The following is a 16,282-nucleotide window of genomic DNA, read 5'->3' as shown; positions in this document are numbered from 1 at the left end:
TATGACGTAATTTGTGATCAAGTTATGATTTAATTGTATATGTGTGATTCTGTGTGATTAGTTAGGTATTTAGTAAATAAATAATTAAACCCAATTTTGTATTGCTGATTCAACTTGTTAGCCAGGATTCTTGCAGATAATCAAGGATTTACAACTTTCAGATGAGACTGAATAAAATGACGATTAATGTGACTGTTATGGATGTAAAATCTTACTAAATCTTTAAGAGTTTATTCGGAAGATAACTGCTCTATAAATATTCTTTCGTGGTGTCCCTCTCTAGTTAATTAATATTTACATGATTAGTTCAATCAGGTAATATTAATTACGGAGAAATTATTTTATAGAATAGCATGTCATAGCAATTAATCTGGCATAGTCAAAGACACGACACTGTCTTACTATTGTATTTTTTTTTAAATTAGGGGGTGTAGATAAGCTTTAATTTTGCCGACAGATTGTGGGTTCTATGAATGTAATTTCCAATCCCCCATATACATATATATCTGTATTTATATTTTTTCCTAACCCTACTACCCCTCCCTTAATTGGAGTAAACTAATGGACTATACTTAGGCTTCTACTTCCAGCGTATACATACTATACATATATACTACTTTTTTTCTTCTTTTTTTTTTCTTTCTTTTTAGTCCCACCCTTCAGCTACACTCAGCCCCTTCCATCTAGTTCTGAAAACCATCCAGTGATTACTAAATGCCATATATTTTTCAACTGTGCTGTAATGTTTCACAAAAGTTCTGAACCTTTTCATTCTCATAGTTTCTACGTATTTAAATCAAATCAAATTGTATTTGTCACACCGAATACAACAGGTGTAGGTAGACCTTACAGAGAAATGCTTACTTACAAGCCCTTAACCAACAATGCAGTTCAATTAAGAAAATATATATATAAAGTTTTTTTTTAAAGTAACACAATAAAATAACAACAACAAGGCTATATACAGGGGGTAGCTGTACCGAGTCAATGTGCGGGGGTACAGGTTAGTCGAGGTAATTTGTACATGTAATGGGTAAAGTGACTATGCATAGATAATAAACAGCGAGTAGCAGCAGTGTAAAAACAGTGTCAATGTAAATAGTCTGGGTGGCCATTTGATTAATTGTTCAGAATTGGGGGTAGAAGCTGTAAAGGAGCCTTTTGGACCTAGACTTTGGTACCGCTTGCCGTGCGGTAGCAGAGAGAACAATCTATGACTTGGGTGACTGGAGTCTTTGACAATTTTTTGGTCCTTCCTTTGACACCGCCTAGTATATAGGTCCTGGATGGCAGGAAGCTTGGCCCCAGGGATGTATTGGGCCGTACGCACTACCGTCTGTAGTGCCTTATGGTCGGATGCCGAGCAGTTGCCATACCAGGTGGTGATGCAACTGGTCAGGATGCTCTCCCAGTGCTGCCAAAGGTGCTTCAACAAAGTACTGAGTAAAGGGTCTGAATACTTATGTAAATGTGATATTTCCGTTTTTACATTTGCAAACATTTCTAGATACCTGTTTTTGCTTTGTAATTATGAGGTATTGTGTGTAGATTTAATACATTTCATAATAAGGCTGTAACATAACAAAATGTGAAAAAAGTCAAGGGGTCTGAATACTTTCCGAATGCACTGTATATTCTGGAGATTATTTCATATTTTTTGCTCATTTAATTTAAGGCAGAGCCATAAGTAAATGGTAAATGGGATATGACTAAATTTAATATGGTTGATTTTTCCACAAATAGACAGGTTTTTACCTTTCCATGGCAACAAGTTCTAACTTTCTATTAAAATGTATTGTAGTGAGATTGTTTCTTTCTTTCGGGATATTAATACTGAGTATGTCCACTTCACCATCAGACCATTTTATTGGTAAACTACACAGTATCGATCCAATACGTAATATGGTAAACTTATCATAGTTAGGTTGTTATCCAGGGAGGTTAGATCAATTATCTAGATCCTCTATGAGGCTGTGCAGGGACCCAAATTGCGAATGAAAAAGAAAACATGTAGTCAGTGTACAATGACAACCTTTGTTTTTAAGCCCCGTATTTCTAACCCCTTGATATTATTGTTGGATAAAATTTGAATAGATAACATCTCGATGGCCATAATAAATAGATATGCTGACAGTGGACAACCTTGCTTCACTCCCCTTGACAGTACTGTCTGAGAAGTAGTCATTATTTACTATTTTACAACTGGGGTTACTATTCTCCAAAATTTAAATCGTCCAGGCATTTTTATATAAATTAAAGTCATACTTTATCAAAGGCCTTTTCAAAATCAGCTATGAATACTATGACACAGTCTTTGAGACAGGCCAGACCCTCCCTCCAGTACAAGGCCTACAGTATATATGCCTCTCATTAGTCACAGAGAACAGAGTCTACCCCCCAAGCCATAAGACTGCGAAACAGTTAAACAAACGGCTATCCGGACAATTTGCATTGACCCCCTTCCACTGGGTCTATGCACTGGACTCTACCCACCCACTTACACATACTACACTGATACTCCAATACACTCACACACACTACATATGCTCACACACACCAAACACACACACACACATACATATTAATGCCCCACACACACACGCAGGCACGCACACACACAGTTTCACACTCTTTCACACTTTTCACCTACGCTGCTGCTACTCTGTTTTTTATCTATCCTGATTGCCTAGTCACTTTTACCCCTACCTACATGGATATATTACCTCAATTACCTTAACTACCTCGTACCGCTGCATATTGACTAGGTATTAGAACTCCTTGTATATAACCTCGTTATTGTTATTTTATTGTGTTACTATTTCCTTTTTTATTTAGCAAAATGTTCTTACTTTTTAACTCTACATTGTTGGGAAAGGGCTTGCAAGTAAGCATTTCACAGTTGTATTCGCTGCATGTGACAAATACAATTTGATTTGATTTGGATGGATCAGCAGAGGGAGGATGGGAGTGAACCATTGTACCGCTGCACTGAGCCACACTGAGGGTCAGGAGGGTCAGGACTCTGGCATGATGAGGCCAATGCCCCACAGCACAGCTGAGTACCACATCACATCACTGTTTTCTGTTTCCATCCATTTCACTTATTATTGCTCACAGCAAACAGACTCGCTGCTTGACTGATCTTCTTTTTACGGGGCAGCGAATAACTTATGAAAGCGTAATTAGAGTTTAGTGTTTTGGGACTGTTTATCAGAAATTCTAAATAGGCCAGAGGTCATCGTATTACACAACATTATGGAAGATTGTTGCATTGTTTAAACTGCTGTAATGAGGTTATCCTAAAAATGACACACAACATTGAAGTTAGCTATGCTTTTTGGAGTGAATACATTAATGAGGACACAGTGAAGACGTGTGGCTCCGGAGGAGGCTAAGCAAAGCTACTTCTACCTCTGGTAGATTGAGCTATCGATTCCAAATTCATATTCTCTTCCATCACTCATTTCAGTTGAGCAATAATGGAAAAGGGTGATACAAAATGCAGGTGTCATGAAGACTGAGTAGAAAAATCAATTGTCTATTTAATGCAGCTGAGCTACTGTATGAAAGTTGAAAGTGTAGGTTTTGTCAAAGAATGTTTGAAGTCAAAATTGTTGGTTCTATTTCTGTGGGGCATTCTGGAAAGGCAAGGTCATTGTTGTGTTCTCTCTGGCTGAAAATGTCTGTCAGTCAGTGAACAACTCTGTTAACAAGAGGAGGGGACAGGATTGACAGGCTCACATGCAACCACCTGACTACTAGTGAGAGCTCCTATACAGTATTTCTCTGGCACAAACTTCAAAACCATTTGCATTAGGTACAGTTGAAGTCTAAAGTTTACATACACCTTAGCCAAATACATTTAAACCCAGTTCTTAACAATTCCTGACATTTAATCCTAGTAAAAATTCCATGTCTTAGGTCAGTTAGGATCACCACTTTATTTTAAGAATGTGAAATGTCAGAATAATAGTAGAGAGAATGATTTATTTCAGCATTTATTTCTTTCATCACATTCCCAGTGGGTCAGAAGTTTACGTACACTCAATCAGTATTTGGTAGCATTGCCTTTAAATTGTTTAACTTGGGTCAAATGTTTCAGGTAGCCTTCCACAAGCTTCCCACAATAAGTTGGGTGAATTTTGGCCCATTCCTCCTGACAGAGCTGGTATAACTGAGTCGGGTTTGTAGGCCTCCTTGCTCGCACATGCTTTTTCAGTTCTGCCCACACATTTTCTATAGGATTGAGGTCAGGGCTTTGTGATGGCCACTCCAATACCTTGACTTTGTTGTCCTTAAGCCATTTTGCCACAACTTTGGAAGTGTGCTTGGGGTCATTGTCCATTTGGAAGACCCAATTGCGACCAAGCTTTAACTTCCTCACTGATGTCTTGAGATGTTGCTTCAATATATCCACATAATTTTCCTACCTAATGATGCCATCTATTTTGTGAAGTGCACCAGTCCCTCTTGCAGCAAAGCACACCCACAACATGATGCTGCCACCCCCGTGCTTCACGGTTGGGATGGTGTTCTTTGGCTTGCAAGCATCCCCCTTTTTCCTCAAAACATAACGATGGTCATTATGGCCAAACAGTTCTATTTTTGTTTCATTAGACCAGAGGACATTTCTCCAAAAAGTATGATCTTTGTCCCCATGTGCAGTTGCAAACCATAGTCTGGCTTTTTTATGGCGGTTTTGGAGCAGTGGCTTCTTCCTTGCTGAGCGGCCTTTCAGGTTATGTCGATATAGGACTTGTTTTACTGTGGATATAGATATGTTTGTACCTGTTCCCTCCAGCATCTACACAAGGTCCTTTGCTGTTGTTCTCGGATTGATTTGCACTTTTTGCACCAAAGTAGGTTCATCTCTAGGAGACAAAACGCGTCTCCTTCCTGAGTGGTATGACTGCTGCGTGGTCCCATGGTGTTTATACTTGCGTACTATTGTTTTTACAAATGAACGTGGTACCTTCAGGCATTTGGAAATTGCTCCCAAGGATGAACCAGACTTGTGGAGGTCTACAATTTTTGTTGTGAGGTCTTGGCTGATTTCTTTTGATTTTCCTATGATGTCAAGCAAAGAGGCACTGAGTTTGAAGGTAGGCCTTGAAATACATCCACAGGTACACATCCAATTGACTCAAATTATGTAAATTAGCCAGAAGCTTCTAAATCCATGACATCATTTTCTGGAATTTTCCAAGCTGTTTGAAGGCACAGTCAACTTAGTGTATGTAAACTTCTGACTCACTGGATTTGTGATACAGTGAATTATTAGTTAAATAATCTGTCTGTAAACAATTGTTGGAAAAATTACTTGTGTCATGCACAAAGTAAATGTCCTAACCGACTTGCCAAAACTATAGTTTGTTAACAAGACATGTGTGGAGTGGTTGAAACACTTAGGTTGGAGTCATTAAACCTTGTTAATGTAAACTTCCGACTTCAACTGTATATTTGTTTTGGGGGGTTAAAAACAATTGTGAAAACCTTTTAGTCATGCATAATCATTTTCTAACGTGAGACATTTTAGGAAAGTGGTGGAGTCATAATGACTAGAATTTTGAATGATAGTGATGTTAAGGCAATTAGGATGATGATAGGTAAACTCATCATGTGAATGCAGCTGCTTTGTTTTTACATTTTCACATCGCCAAATGCCTCATTTAAATTCCATAGTCTCATTATTTTCATAGTAGGAGAAAATGGGGCTACAAAAGCATATCCTGATTTTTCTACTTTGATAATATGAAACACTTACAATGCAGGCCACCCTATGAGTCCTGAATAAGCGCTGGTAATTGAATGGCCTCTTTTTGCATTCCGCAACCTCTCCCACACGCACCTCTGCTATTTTACCTCTAATTGCAAAGAAATAAGCAATTTTAGATCCAGGAGGTTCCGCTGAAAATGAGGTAGAGTATAGGTAGTATAGGCTCTTTTTCATTTCACTTGTGAGATGACAGATGTCTATAGCAATAGGAGGAATCAGTACTGGCGCACCGGGATATGGGGAGTGGTGGGAGGGGGAGAAACTGCGTTACCCCAGTGGGAATCAGCAGCCTTTTTCTGAGAACTAGCTATGAATCCAGGCTAGTGTGATTCCGATATTGCTTCAGTTAATGTGACTTTTGACAAATGAATGCTGTTACACAGCAAGCCATCACCAACGTTATAGCTACTATTTGAAGCACAGAGGGGCTGCAAGAGGTGTTTGACTACTGTTTTGTAGGGCAAGATCTGTGGATTCAGCTGCTATTGCATGGAGAATATTGCTATTATCTGTAAAAACATAATTCTTGGAAATATTTGTCAGATACGCAGGCTTAGATATCCCCAAAGAACCAAATGCAGACTGAGACAACTTCTTACCATAACCTCTGTGAATATTCGACCTGTCACCAAATGAATATAGTTGATTCAGAGTTGGTTTTGATATTTCAACCTGCGTGTCCTGATCGTGTCTGGTGTGGATAGACAAAATCAACATGCAAGCGGACTCACGCGCATGCCCGTTCTAGTCAGCATATTAGGCTAATGCTTGTCTCATATAACCAAATATCCACCCATATATCCAACCTAAGAAACAACAATGGCAAAATTATAAAGGTAAATAATTCTCTCAGAGGAGCTACTGTATGTTTTCCTGTTGTTCCCTTTCTCTCACCTAAAGAGCAGTCGTCTCCAGCAAAGCCCTCTTGGCAGGCACAGAAGCCCTCCTTACAGATGCCCTTCTGACTGCAGTTGTTGGCGCAGTAGGCCAAGGAGCAGTCTTCTCCCACGTATCCCGGGCGACACTGGCAGGTCCCATTGGTGCACAGGCCCTGGTCAGAGCAGTCATTGAGGCAGCGACCAAGCGTACAGTCCTCTCCAGTGAAATTCTCCTCACATATACACTCCCCGTCCATGCACAGCCCTCGACCGGAGCAGTCCGCCGGGCAGCGGGGCTCCGAGCAGTTGTCCCCTCCGAAGTCGCGGTCACAGACACACTCGCCCTCCATACACTCTCCCTGTCCGGAGCAGTCGTCTGGGCAGCGAGGCTCAGAGCAGTTCTTGCCCGTCCAGCCGTACTCACACACACAGCCACACAGGTCCATGTTGAAGCTGCCGTGGCCACTGCACTGGGGGATGAAGTCCAGGCGACCTAGCGGAAGAAAGAAAGACTCAAAATCACATCACTAAATATACTGTATGGTTTACTAATGCTAACATCGTCTGTTGTAACAGTGTACATTTTTAAAAAATGTAACAGTGTAACAGTGTAAAATAAACCTATGAACTTTAGAAACGCTGTATAACATTGTTCTCAAGCTGTGTCCACACCCATTGTATGTCGTGATCATAATATAGTGGCTATATCTAGAAAAGCCAATGTTTCAAAGGCTGTGCCTAAAATAGTGTATAAGATTTTCAGACAAAGGGTTTTGTAGTGATTCCTATGTTGAAGATGCAAAAAAGGTTTGTTGGTCTGATTTGTTTTTTTGTTGATGTGCACTTGATGCATTTATAAAATTGTTTCTTCCTGTTATCAATAAGCATGCATCTATTAAAAAACTGCCCAGCAAACAGGAGACGTCCTGAGGACTTTCGGTGATGTTCCTATGAGGTCCCTTAAGGGTTTTGGCGCGACGTTATCCCACTGACGTTCTTAAACATTCTAAGAACGTTGCTTGATGGTCCCAAGGGAATGTTCCCTGGGGGACCTTTGTCTAGTTCCTTGTAAGTTACCAGGACTTCGCTGAAGACCCTGTCAGGACCATGTCAGGACCTTATTAGGACGTTCTCTTTTACTAGTCTTTCGGATGTCACGTGATGGTCCCACGTGATGGTCCGAAGGGAACATTCTCTGGGGGACCTTTTTATAGTTCCCTGTTTGTCCCGGGGACCTTTTTAAGACATTTATTTGGACGATGTGTGATGGTCCCCTGAAGGTCCCCTGAACATTCGTGTGGTTTTGTCAGGTCCCCGTTGTCCCGGGGACATCCCCGAAGATGTTTTTACGATGTTCTTTGTACTTTGTGTCATGGTCCCCCGAAGGTCCCCTGAGCGTTCTTAGGACATTGTGTCATGGTCCGCTGGAGGTTTTTGTCACCTGATGGTCCCAGGTGTCCCAAACCATTATAAGTAAAGTAATGGTATGGGGGTTTTAAGGTAAGTGGTACACTCTTTCATCAATAACAACATTTGACATAATCACTTAATACTGCCTTTTCAATATGACCCCACCTGGGATTCATAAAATATCTTTCTAACCAACAGGTGATGTCCCTGGGACAAACTGGGAACTAGACAAAAACATCAAGGGGGCCATGACACAACATCCCATGAACATTCAGGGGACCATGACACAAAATCCCAAGAAAGTCCTAAAAATGTCCTCAGGGAACAACCGGGAACTAGACAAAACGTCCAGAGAACCATGGCACAACATTCTAAAAACGTCCCCATGACCAACCGGAGAACGTTTCTTTGCGACCATCAGGTGACGTCCCTGGGACAAACCGGAAAATAGACAAAAACATCCATTTTGTGACCATTTTGTGACGTCCCAGAAACGTCTGTATGACTCATTGTTTGTTAAGGCCCCCTGGATAGATGAGGAATTCAAAAGCTGTTTTGTTGAGAGAAATGAGGCAAAGGGAGTGGAAAATATGCCAGGCTGCACATCTGATTAGCAGACATATTGTACATTTAGAAATTATGTGACTAAACTGAACAAAAATAACAAGAAATTGTATTATGAAACTGAGATGATAAAAAGCTTTGGAATACTTTAAAGGACATTATGGGGAAAAACACTAATTCAACTCCACCTTTAATCGAATCAGATGGAAATATTATAGTGTTAAAAATACGAAATCGTCAGTATAATAATATAGTATAATAAACTTACATAGCTCTGACAGACATACTTACCCCACAAGACATGCCACCAGGGGTGTTTTCACAGTCATCAAGTCCAAAACAAATTTAAGGCAACACACAGTATTTTATAGAGTCGTGGTTACATGGAACTCCCATTTCAAATTACACAAGCAAACAGCCAAATTTGTCCCCAAAAAATTTAAACAACACCTCACTGCATGACGCCCCTTCGCTATCTGACCTAAATAACTTGTATGTATAGCCTATGTCAACTGATATGTATGTAAAGTACAAGTTAAAAGTTTGGACACACCTACTCATTCACGGGTTTTTCTTTATTTGAGCTCATTTCTACATTGTATAATAATTGTGATGACATTATAACTATGAAATAACATATATGGAATCATATAGTAACCAAAAAAGTGTTAAACAATGTTATATGTGATATTCTTCAAAGTAGCCACCATTTGCCTTGATGACAGCTTTGCACACTCTTGGAATTCTCTCAACCAGCTTCACCTGGAATGCTTTTACAACAGTCTTGAAGGAGTTCCCACATATGCTGAGCACTTGTTGGCTGCTTTTCCTTCACTCTACGGTCCAACTCATCCCAAACCATGTCAATTGGGTTGAGGTTGGGTGATTGTGGAGGCCAGGTCATCTGATGCAGCTCTCCATCCCTCTCCTTGCTAAAATAGCCCTTACACAGCCTGGAGGTGTATTTTGGGTCGTTGTCCTGTTGAAAAGCAAATGAAAGTCCCACTAAGAGCAAACCAGATGGGAAGGTGTATCGCTGCAGAATGCGGTGGTTGCCATGCTGGTTAAGTGTGCCTTGAATTCTAAATAAATAACAGACAGTATCAGCAGCAAAGCACCCCCACACCATCACACGTCCTCCTCCATCTTTCAAGGTGGGAATCACACATGCGGAGATCATCCGTTCACCTATTCTGCGTCTCACAAAGACATGGCGGTTGGAACCAAAAATCTCACATTTGGACTCATCAGACCAAGGACAGATTTCAACCGGTCTAATGTCCATTGATCATGTTTCTTGGCCCAAGCAATTCTCTTCTTATTATTGGTGTCCTTTAGTAGTGATTTCTTTGCAGCAATTCGACCATGAAGGCCTGATTCACACAGTCTCCTCTGAACAGTTGACTATTCTGTTACTTGATGTGTCTGTTACTTGAACTCTGTGAAGCATTTATTTGGGCTGTAATCTGAGGTGCAGTTAACTCTGATGAACTTATCCTCTGCAGCAGAAGTAACGCTGGGTTTTCCTTTCCTGTGGCGGTCCTCATGAGAGACAGTTTCATCATAGCACTTGATGGGTTTTGCGACTGCACTTGAAGAAACTTAAAAAGCTCTTGACATTTTACGAATTGCCTGACCTTCATGTCTTAATGTAATGATGGACTGTCGTTTCTCTTTGCATATTTGAGCTATTCTTGCCATAATATGGACTTGGTCTTTTTCCAAATATAACTATCTTCTGTATACCACCCCTACCTTGTCACAACACAACTGACAGGCTCAAATGCATTAAGAAGGAAAGAAATTCCCCAAATAAACTTTTAACAAGGCACACCTGTTAATTGAAATGCATTCCAGGTGACTACCTCATGCAGCTGGTTGAGAGAATGCCAAGAGTGTGCAAAGCTGTCATCAAGGCGAAGGGTGGCTACTTTGAAGAATCTCAAATATAAAATATATTTAGACTTTTTTGGTTACTACATGATTCCATATGTGTTATTTCATAATGTTGACTGTTATTCTACAATTTAGAACATATTTTCAAATAAAGAAAAACCCTGAAATGAGTAGGTGTCCAAACTTTTGACTGGAACTGTATGCAAGAATGAAATTGATATACTGTATATGACTGAATGTAGGCATATAGTATAGGTCTCTGTCTTTGTCACGTTCCTGACCTGTTTTCTGTTGTTTTGTATGTGTTTAGTCGGTCAGGGCGTGAGTTGGGGTGGGCATTCTATGTTATGTGTATCTATGTTGGTTAATGGGTTACCTGATATGGTTCTCAATTAGAGGCAGGTGGTTTACGTTTCCTCTGATTGAGAGCCATATTAAGGTAGGTTGTTTCACATTGTTTGTTGTGGGTGGTTGTCTCCTGTGTTTGTATGTTGGTACCACATGGGACTGTATCGTTCGTTCGTTTGTTTTGTAGTCTGTACCTGTTCGTGCGTTCTTCGTTGTATGTAAGTTCTCATGTCCAGGTCTGTCTACGTCGTTTTGTTATTTTGTTAATTCAAGTGTAGTTCGTTTTTTCGTAATGTTTAATAAATTAAATCATTATGTCATCATACCTCGCTGCACATTGGTCTTCCGATCCCTCTCTCCTCTCCTCGTCCGAGGAGGAGGAAGAGCTAGAGTTTCGTAACAGAAACACCCACCTCTCAAGGATCAAGCAGCGGGGAAAAGGACAGCGACAGCAACATCAGAAATCCCAGGACTCCTGGACATGGGAGGAGATCTTGAACGGAGAAGGACCCTGGGCACAGGCTGGGGAGTATCGCCGCCCCAAAGCTGAGCTGGAGAAAGCGAAAGCTGAGCGGCGGCGATATGAGGAGGCAGCAAGGCAGCGCGACAGGTACGAGAGGCAGCCCCATAATTTTTTTGGGGGGGCGCTAGAGAGGAGTGTGGCTAAGCCAGGTAGCAGACCTGAGCGCACTCCTCGTGCTTATTATAAGCAACGCGTCACTGGTCAGGCACCGTGTTATGCGGTTAAGCGCACGGTGTCGCCAGTGCGTGCCCATAGCCCGGTGCGCTATAGGGCAGCCCCCCGAAAGTGTCGTGTGAGTGTGGGCATCCAGCCGGGGCGTATTGTGCCTGCTCAGCACGTCTGGTCTCCGGTACGCAGTTTCGGTCCAGGGTATCCTGCGCCGGCTCTGCGTGCTGTGTCTCCGGGGTGCTGGGAGGGTGCAGTGCGCCCTATGCCTACGCTTCGCTCGTACCGGGCAAATGTGGGAGTGGAGCCTAAGGGAGAGGTGCGCGTAGTAGGCACTAGATCTCCAGTGCTCATCCACAGCCCGGTTCAACCTGTGCCTGCACTCTGGAGGGTACGGGCTGGAATAGTACTCCAGCCTGGGGGAGTGGTGCAAAGGCTGCGCACCAGAGCTCCAGTGCTCCCCCACAGCCCGGTCCTTCAGGTGCCTCCTTTTAACATCAAGCCTCCTGTAGGTCTCTCCAGCCTGGTGGGTCCTGTGGCAGCCCCACGCACCAGGCTGTCTCCCCGTCTCCTCCCTACAGGTGTGCCAGTCTGCCAAGCGGCGCCTGAACTGCCCGTCTGCCAAGCGGCGCCTGAACTGCCCGTCTGCCAAGCAGTGCCTGAACTGCCCGTCTGCCAAGCAGCGCCTGAACTGCCCGTCTGCCAAGCGGCGCCTGAACTGCCCGTCTGCCAAGCGGCGCCTGAACTGCCCGTCTGTATTGAGCCTTCAAAGCCGCCCGTCTGCCATGAGCCTGCAAAGCCGCCCGTCTGCCATGAGCCTACAGAGCCGTCCGCCAGACAGGAGCCGCTAGAGCCTTCCGCCAGACAGGAGCCGCTAGAGCCTTCCGCCAGACAGGATCAGCCAGAGCCTTCCGCCAGACCGGATCAGCCAGAGCCTTCCGCCAGACCGGATCAGCCAGAGCCTTCCGCCAGACCGGATCAGCCAGAGCCTTCCGCCAGACCGGATCAGCCAGAGCCTTCCGCCAGACCGGATCAGCCAGAGCCTTCCGCCAGACCGGATCAGCCAGAGCCGTCATCCAGCCATGAGCAGCCAGATCCGTCAGCCAGCCATGAGCAGCCAGATCCGTCAGCCAGCCATGAGCAGCCAGATCCGTCAGCCAGCCATGAGCAGCCAGATCCGTCAGCCAGCCATGAGCAGCCAGATCCGTCAGCCAGCCATGAGCAGCCAGATCCGTCAGCCAGCCATGAGCCGTCCAGCCAGGATCCGCCAGAGCCGTCATCCAGCCAGGATCCGCCAGAGCCAGCCAGCCAGGATCCGCCAGAGCCAGCCAGCCAGGATCCGACATTCAGTCCGGAGCTGCCCCTTAGTCCGGAGCTGCAGTCCCTCAGTCCGGAGCTGCAGTCCCTCAGTCCGGTGCTGTCCCTTATCCTGGTGCTGTCCCTTATCCTGGTGCTGCCCCTTATTCCGGTGATGCCCCTTATTCCGGTGCTGCCCCTTATCCCGGTGCTGTCCCTTATCCTGGTGCTGTCCCTTATCCTGGTGCTGCCCCTTATTCCGGTGATGCCCCTTATTCCGGTGCTGCCCCTTATCCCGGTGCTGCCCCTTATCCCGGTGCTGCCCCTTATCCCGGTGATGCCCCTTAAATTAGGTGGGTTTAATAGTAGGGTGGTCATTGGGAGGGGGATAGGGAAGCTGGGATTGACTATGGTGGGGTGGGGACCACGCCCAGAGCCTGAACCACCACCGTGGTCAGATGCCCACCCAGACCCTCCCCTAGACTTTATGCTGGTGCGTCCGGAGTTCGCACCTTGAGGGGGGGGTTATGTCACGTTCCTGACCTGTTTTCTGTTGTTTTGTATGTGTTTAGTCGGTCAGGGCGTGAGTTGGGGTGGGCATTCTATGTTATGTGTATCTATGTTGGTTAATGGGTTACCTGATATGGTTCTCAATTAGAGGCAGGTGGTTTACGTTTCCTCTGATTGAGAGCCATATTAAGGTAGGTTGTTTCACATTGTTTGTTGTGGGTGGTTGTCTCCTGTGTTTGTATGTTGGTACCACATGGGACTGTATCGTTCGTTCGTTTGTTTTGTAGTCTGTACCTGTTCGTGCGTTCTTCGTTGTATGTAAGTTCTCATGTCCAGGTCTGTCTACGTCGTTTTGTTATTTTGTTAATTCAAGTGTAGTTCGTTTTTTCGTCTTGTTTAAAACTTCTTATGGCTGCAGGGTGAATATTGAAAAACTGGAAAATATGCGCACATTTTCAAACGGCCTCTTAATCAATTTTTGCTTTTACAATATGCATATATTTACTACTATTGGATAGAAAACAGTCTCTAGTTTCTAAAAACGTTTGAATTATTTCTCTAAGTGGAACAGAACTATTTTTACAGCCCATTTCCTATCCGGAATTGAGATTTCCAAATGCGATGTCTCTCTTTAAGAGCTTGTCTATAAAAGGTCATGTCACTTAGGACTGTAGAAACACGTCACACGCCTTCCTCTGGGTGTAATGCGGAAGTGAGAGCAGAAAGGAGTTGAATATCTCTTCCAGGGGCTGAACACAACATCTTGGAGTGAGACCTGCGCACTTAATTTTTTTTTCTGGTCACGAAGTAGAATATGGACTCGGCTCCTGCACGACGCTCGTTAAAGGTGAATATGAGCTCTGGCTTCGATATTATTTGATACATGTCACAAAATCATCCTAAAGTATGTTTTTTCAATATAGTTTAATTATATTATTGAAATTTATTCTGGACTTTAGACGTGATGCGACGCAAGAATTGTTTGAAGAAAGAGAGGTTAGCGCCGCACGGCCAGTGTGCTTGCTAATCCAAGAGGGAAATAGTTTGTTCTGGATCCCAAACAAAGACTGTACTGGACAATGGACCCCTTTACAACATTCTGATGGAATATCAACAAAGATAAGGACCCAATTTGGGATGCTTTTTCATATATCTGTCGAACTGTGCTATGCTAACGTTTGACTAGAATCAATGCTGCCGTATGCTAGCTAATGTAGTAAGCTAATATAACGATATATTGTGTTTTCGCTGTAAAACACTTCAAAAATCGGAAATATTGGCTCTATTCACACGATCTTTGTCTTTCATTAGCTATCCACCATATATTTTTCTGAAATGTTTTATGAGGTGTAATTAGTAGTTGACGTTGGTGTCTGTATTTTCTCTGGCTACTCCCGTGCGATTTCAGACTAGCTATGATGGTAGCAGTAATGTAAAACTGATTTATAGCTAAAATATGCACATTTTTTGAACAAAACATAGATTTATTGTGTAACATGTTATAGGACTGTCATCTGAGGTAGTTTTTTCTAGGTTATTTAGGTTGGTTCTAGGTTAGTTAGGTTGGCTTGTGCATGCTACTTGCATCCTACTTGTGCTGTGAAAAATGTCTGTCCTCTTTTTTATTTGGTGGTGAGCTAACATAAATATATGTGGTGTTTTCTCTGTAAAACATTTAAAAAATCGGACATGTTGGCTGGATTGACAAGATGTTTATCTTTCAAATGCTGTATTGGACTTGTTAATGTGTGAAAGTTAAATATTTAAAAAAAATAGATTTTGAATTTCGCGCCCTGCACTTGAGCTGGATGTTGTCATAGGTGTACCGATATCGGGCTTGCAGCCCAAACAGGTTAATAAATTTCATTATGTCCTATTCCAACGCTGCATTTTGGTCGAATCCTTGCTCCTCCTCTTCGGATGAAGAGGAGGAGGAAATCCGTTACAGTCTTAGTATTTTGTGATTACAGGACCTTTTTTATAACTGAATAAATGAATAAGTAACTGAATAAATGAAAACGTAACATTCCACATTGGCCTCAAAGTAGCCTATGACCAGGGTACAGTAACTCTAATAATAGTGTCAAGCTGTACTATTATTCCCTACTTACCCATGGCTGAACTCTCCTCACAGCCACAGTTGCCAGAGCTGCACTGGACTCTGAGCAGCGACACCTCTCTCTCCAGCATCTCGATGCGGGTGGCCAGCTGCTGCATGGTGTTGGCTGCGGGACAGGCGCAGGCCTGTTTGGGGATGTTGATGCGGTGGGTGAAGGTGACCTGGCTGTCTGTGTCCACTGTCTGCTCTGTGAACTCTGTGGGGTCCTCCCCACCCCCACTGGACATTGCTCCCCTGGAGGCCTGACTGGGTGGAGGTGCTGCTGATTCAAGATCCACAGAGCACAGAGACTCCAGGGGAACATTGATGTTGTACACATGGTTGAAGACCATGGGCTGCTCCTTGATTGTCTGGTTGTTAAGTGGGCTGGTGGGGCCACCTGGAGGGGCCTGTCGTCTGACCCTGGTGGTCCGGACCAGCTTTTGCTCCTCACCGGATAGGGATGGAGCAGCCTGGGACCCCAGAAGGAGGAAAGCCAGAGCCAGGCCCAGCAGCCAGCCACGTGCAGGGGCCATGGTGAAACACCACAGCGTTAGAACCATGGGCCTAGCTAGGGCTCTCCTGACACCACCGTAACTTCCGGCAGACTTCTGATAGGATCTATAGAGGAGAGAGAGATGGTGGTAGTTGAGTGGTGGTAGTTGAGCAGTGGGTTGGCGAAATGGAAAATAGTATTTGATCTATTGTGAAAGAATAATTGCCTTGGAAAATAACTGGATGCTTATGGGACGTTTCGAATCCTTAAATATACGTATTTCTGCACACAACACCAAATATTTGATCTTTCTCACAGGGGA

At 43.6% G+C, this 16,282-nt stretch overlaps 1 protein-coding gene across 1 annotated transcript in view; it reads right to left on the bottom strand.

The window, feature by feature from the left end:
- The window catches only part of LOC120056313 (tenascin-R-like), a 56,503-nt gene extending 40,503 nt beyond the window's left edge, over positions 1-16,000 (bottom strand). The window contains exons 1-2 of the mRNA XM_039004552.1: positions 15,478-16,000; positions 6,671-7,147 (exon numbers count right to left, since the gene is read on the bottom strand). Coding sequence (XP_038860480.1) covers positions 6,671-7,147; positions 15,478-16,000 — 1,000 coding nt within the window. The remainder of the gene's footprint in view (positions 1-6,670; positions 7,148-15,477) is intronic.
- Positions 16,001-16,282: the final 282 nt, after the last annotated feature.

Source organism: Salvelinus namaycush, chromosome 11 (genome assembly GCF_016432855.1).
Source record: "Salvelinus namaycush isolate Seneca chromosome 11, SaNama_1.0, whole genome shotgun sequence".
In the NCBI taxonomy this organism is placed as follows: Eukaryota; Metazoa; Chordata; class Actinopteri; order Salmoniformes; family Salmonidae; genus Salvelinus; species Salvelinus namaycush.
The sequence above is the reverse complement of the archived record's forward strand: the minus strand, read 5'-3'. Positions and strand labels throughout refer to the sequence as shown.